This window comes from Urocitellus parryii, chromosome 11, assembly GCF_045843805.1.
Source record: "Urocitellus parryii isolate mUroPar1 chromosome 11, mUroPar1.hap1, whole genome shotgun sequence".
In the NCBI taxonomy this organism is placed as follows: domain Eukaryota; kingdom Metazoa; phylum Chordata; class Mammalia; order Rodentia; family Sciuridae; genus Urocitellus; species Urocitellus parryii.
In genome coordinates, this window is record NC_135541.1 from 116,482,935 (window position 1) to 116,488,404 (window position 5,470).

A 5,470-nucleotide genomic window follows, 5' to 3' on the forward strand; every position below is an offset into this window, starting at 1 on the left:
AGGTGGGGTCTCTGTAAGCTGTCCAGTCTGGCCTTGAAGTTGTGATCATCTTGCCTCAACCTCCCACAGGGAGGGTAAATGGGCTCACTTTCAAACAAAGGGGACTCATGTGTGGTGCTTCCTATAATTGGATCAAATTAACTGTTCATCAAATTTTTAAAAATAGATGTCAGTTGGGTTCCAAACTGCTGGCAGAATCTGTCTCCTCTCAACCTTGGAGTTTACATTCCCTTGTCTATGTCTCAAGTTGTCTTACAGTGAAAACTAAACAATATTTTCTCAGTTCTCAATCACAACCCCGTCTTCCTGATGCATTCAAAAGGACTACTGAAATCAACAAAAGAGAGATTTTTTTTTTTTTTTGGATGGGACTGGAGTGATCGATTTCGGTGGACCGATCATTGCAGAAGACGTCTTGTCATTGTTCTGCTTTGAGGGTCTGATGAAACATCCGGACCCTATTACCTCTCCGAAATCAAGTTCTTACATTCAGAATTCAATCTAAACACCGGGGAAAAGGTTACTGGGGATCTGATCGTCAAATCCAACGACCGCTTTGCAAAGTCTGTCTAGCTTGCATACTTCATAACTGCTGTATCATTTTGTTCCCAAACACTTATCTTTATGGCTTCCTTGACATGCACTTTAGTGGTATTCGTTCTTGTTAAGAGGGTTTGAGTGCTCGATATTGTTATGCATTGGAACAGAACCTGATTTCCTCCTCGCTGTTTCCCCTTCCCTTTCTGACATCAGGAGTGTCTGTGAGATGATCATGTGCTCAGAAATCTCCCGGTGCAGAAAGTTTGCTCTGCAGGGATAGCGTTCACCTGTGTACACCGAAAGAAACATTGAAAACATTTTTTCTCTCTCTCTCTGTGCAAGGACCCTAAACAAGAACTTGCCGGTCACAAAGGAGGGAAAAGCTCACTCTCTCAGTTTAGCCATCATTGTCCTTTGTTTTAAAATCCAGTTGCCAATGAGAAGTTTCCCCCTTGATGATTTGTTCTATTGCTTTCAGACCCTGGTAGAGCAGAATGCAGAGAAAGAACCTCACGGAAGTGACAGAATTCATCTTCTTGGGATTCTCTGGCTTCGGAAAACATCAAACCACCCTCTTTGTGGTCTTCCTAACCGTCTACATTTTCACTCTGGCTGGAAACATCATCATTGTGACCATCACCTGTGTTGACCGTCACCTCCACACTCCCATGTACTTCTTCCTGAGCACGCTGGCCAGTTCAGAGACGGTGTACACACTGGTCATTGTCCCGCGAATGCTTTCCAGTCTGGTGTTTTATAACCAGCCCATCTCCTTACCAGGTTGTGCGACTCAAATGTTCTTTTTCGTCACCTTGGCCATTAATAATTGCTTCCTTCTCACAGCGATGGGCTACGACCGCTACGTGGCCATCTGTGCGCCCCTGAGGTACACGGTCATCATGTGCAAAAGAATGTGCGCCGGTTTGGTATGTGGGTCCTTTGGCACTGGCCTGATGATGGCGACTCTCCAGGTGACAGCCATGTTTAATCTGCCCTTCTGTGGCACAGTGGTGGACCATTTCTTCTGTGACATTCACCCAGTCATGAAACTTTCTTGCGTGGATACCACTATCAACGAGATCATTAATTATGGCGTGAGTTCATTTGTGATTCTTGTGCCCATAGGCCTCATAACCATCTCCTATATCCTGATCATCTATTCCATTCTTAAAATCGCCACTGCTGAAGGTCGGAAGAAGGCCTTTGCCACCTGCGCCTCCCACCTGACCGTGGTCATCGTCCATTACGGCTGTGCCTCCATCGCCTACCTCAAGCCCAAGTCGGAGAGTTCTGTAGAGAAAGACCTTCTTCTCTCTGTGACCTATACCATAATCACTCCCCTGCTGAACCCTGTTGTGTACAGTCTGAGGAACAAGGAGGTCAAGGATGCCCTGCGCAGAGCTGTGGGCAGAAGCGTTTCTTAACAGATAGATGGAAACCTTTCTGGCAGGAGACCTTCAACCCAGTGTGGTGTGTGTCTACTTACAAATAAGCCGCAGCACAAATGTTCATCAAATACAGCATCTGGCTACAATAATGTCAGACAGCAGACGTATTTTTCTTTTTAATATTCTGGGGATGGCAGAAAGCACGGTTTCTGCTCCAATGTTTTGTTACCATGTATGAGAGTCATTCCATTTTGATTTGGAGACCTCTTTTGCCTCCCACTCGGTCTCTGACAGTCACATCCTTGACCTGGTCTGGTATAGGGCTATGGAGCACAGGTCATTGGAATGTAGGTGGTAGGGGGCTTAGGAAAATAGCAGCTTTCATTTCCCTCTAGAGGGAAATGAGAAAGAGCTTTCTTTCTTGAGAAAGAACTTTCCTTGTCCAAAGTTAAAAAAATGCTCTCTGTAACAGTCATTTTAGAAAATATTTTCTTAATTCTTGTTGATTGAAAAATGAAGAACTTTCAAAAAAAAAGATCCCTTTCATTATCCAGCAATATTAGCTCTTTAATAATATCCATTTCTATGTGTATTTCTTTTTCTCTGCAGTAAAGGCAAAAAATCTCTGCTATTCCCTAGAGGCTAAGCAGGAAAAGCACATAACTACAGTTTTCAATAACTACATTTTAAAATCCATATACACTTTTCATAAAGACTCCTCCTTTTAACCTATGGACACTTGAAAGATTTTTAATTTTTATATAGAGCCTGCAATGCCATTGTCTTAGGTATGGATTGTGCTAATTCCAGAGTTCAAATTAAATGCCATTAATTTTCATTCATGCAGTAAATAGTGCAAACTTTATACTTCTCCAGGAACTTGTTTATATTAAAGTAAACATAACCATGTTATGTTATTTTATATTCCAAATGGGGTAGATGGTGGGAGCATTTTGTTTTGTGGTATTCCCTTCGGAGTTTATCTCTGAGACTGAATGGAAAGATACTTTCTCAAGTGACACAGGTACTTTCTTAAGTGAAAACAAAAGTTTTCACACACTCATGGCACCCGCTTCTATCCCATTCCCATGTCAGTTCTGATTCCTTATTTTTTCAGTTTTATTTTTCTATGCTGAGTCCCAGAAATAGGACTGAGCATCTTTGAGGTGATGTGTGCTTTCCTGTCTGTTCTGTAGCTTCCTATGTGAGGAAGTCGTAAGTTGGAGGTATAGGGTCCTCTGCAATTGTCCTTTGTGGCAGGCTGTGCCAGTTGAGAGATAAAATAGCTGATGACCTTGAACTAGCTCTTGATATCCTTCTAGAAGAGGTGCCTCAATTTGAGGCTCATTGTTACCTTGGGGTGTTAAGACTTAAGTGTTGGAGGGTTTTGAACGTTTTAAAATTATTCACTACCTTTTGAATGTAAATATGGATGTGTTTTCCCCACTATAGTCTAAGTATTCCTTCCCTCAAATCCAAATAGAAATGAGACAAGATGCAACTTCTCTTCATAGACTTGGTTTCCACATTTCTTTAAACTCTCTTAAAGAAGCATCATTTGAACCCTGTCCATTTGTCCCCTCTTGGGGGTACTGGGGATCGAATCGAGGGGCATCCTACCACTGAGCTACATCCCTAGCCCATTGTTATTTTTCACTTTGAAACAAGGTCTCACTAAGGGGCTGAGGCTGGCCCCAAACTTGCAATTCTCCTGCCTCAACCTTCTGAGTCACTGGGATTGCCTGCACGTGCCGCCGGGCCTCGCTACCCTGTCCATTTTCACCTACATGGGCACTGCTATTTTTTTACTAAGTTGGAGAACATAAGAAGACGTGGGTGGTTCCAGCTGGGAATTTGAGGGATCAGAGGGCAAGTTGGGTTTTTTTTTTTTTTTGAGCATTTCCCATCTCTTTCTCCTCATTCCCTAAGTGTTTAAACACCATTCCTGCCTCTCCCTGCAGGAATAGGTGAGTGAGTAGCCCACCAGCGGTAGTTGTTCACATACTTTGCAGGTCTTTGGACTCACAGGAGGAGATAACTGGAAAGTGACAGTATAAGAGTGTGTAAGAGTATAAGAGTGGGTAGGTCTCAGTGATCCTCGGCCCTCTCAGCAGCATGAGTCAGGAACAGTGAGTCACTTGGTGTTGCCTCCTATAATTTATTCATAATATCTGTGTTGCTGGCTGATGTGGGGCTAGTTTTATTATCTTTGTTGATTTTATCATCATCATCCTCATCATCATCATCTTCTTCTTCTTGCAATACCCATGTTTCTCTTTCTTCCATGGCATATCGCAAATACATCTATTCACTTAGTACTTTTTGTTGTTGTTGTTGTTGTTCAGCTCTTTTGTTCATCCGGAGAAAAATAATTCCTGTAATAATTTATTTATTCCACCTGCCTCAGTCTATGTTCATTTCTTAAGCACTACATGTCAAACAATTCACTAGTTCTGAGGTTACAAGGATGAGTAATGTGGAAACTCTGTTTCCATGTTATTCACAGTTCAATGGAGGGTGACAGTCAAAAGAAGCAACACAAAAATTTGTTTTAAGTGCATGTACAAAATTGTTGTTTGGGGTCAAGAGTATTGTTTTTTTTTTTTTTAAAGAAGAATTAGTCACATCTATTTAGGAGGTCAGGAAAAAAAATTCATAGTGACTTGATGTGTAATTAACTTTGTGTGGTGTTGGGTTGATTGATGTCTGGGGTGGGTGAGAGAGGGTGATCTAGGGAATAGGAAGAGCCTAAGTAGAAACACACCAGCCTGAAGAAGCCAGAAGTGTTGGGAGGGCAGGGGGTTATTCACCTCTGTCTGCCTATTATTATGTTGAGTATTCGCTCAGCAAAAGTAGGTGCTAAATTTATCTTTGGATGAATGAACATGCAAAGACCTATTAAGTATAAGGTCTTGTCCAAGGCTCTCAAGGCTTATTATGTTTTGATAGATACATCCTATCATATTCCCTCTGCCTTACAGCATTCCTTCATCTAAAGACAGTTAGCAGAGGATAACAGAGTAGAGGTGACCATCTCCCATTATAGAATTCTCTAAACATTGCTCCCTTGCTCCATAAACTCAGTTGACTGTTTATCAAATATTTACAATAATCAGCCACTTAAGACTGCACTAGGAAAAGAATCTGGTTTTGTTTGTTTGTTTTGTTTTTACGTGCTGAGGATTGAACCAAAGGCCTCAAACATGCCAGGCAAGTACTCTACCCCTGAGCTACATCTCCAGCCCTCAAGTCCCTCTTTGGAAGGAAACTGTATTAATGCTGTGGATTAATGTTTTAAGCCATAACCAGGGGCAATGACTTTGACAGACTTAAAATTGACCACGTGATAGCTAGACCCATAAAAATCCAGAATTATTTCAAAATTTATCTTTTAGGAAAAAAATTATTTAAAAGACGATTATGGATATTAAAACTTCTGATTTTTCTCAGTGATGACTCTGTAGCTTCTTCAGAGAAAAGCCAGTTGTACTTGATATTTTTTTCACATTTCCTGATTGCAACCCATGATGGATTAGAGGAGA

General features: G+C 41.5%; 1 protein-coding gene across 1 annotated transcript; it reads left to right on the forward strand.

Annotated features, from left to right (window-relative positions):
* Positions 1-1,034: 1,034 nt before the first annotated feature.
* On the forward strand, positions 1,035-1,964 carry Or10j5 (olfactory receptor family 10 subfamily J member 5). The gene has a single exon (XM_026408006.2). The coding sequence runs from the start codon at positions 1,035-1,037 to the stop codon at positions 1,962-1,964; it is 930 nt and encodes a 309-aa protein (XP_026263791.2).
* The last annotated feature ends 3,506 nt before the right edge of the window (positions 1,965-5,470 follow it).

Bases quoted from the DNA above. Each gene is read 5' to 3' on its own strand.
- Or10j5 (XM_026408006.2), top strand. From the start codon at position 1,035: ATGCAGAGAAAGAACCTCACGGAAGTGACAGAATTCATCTTCTTGGGA.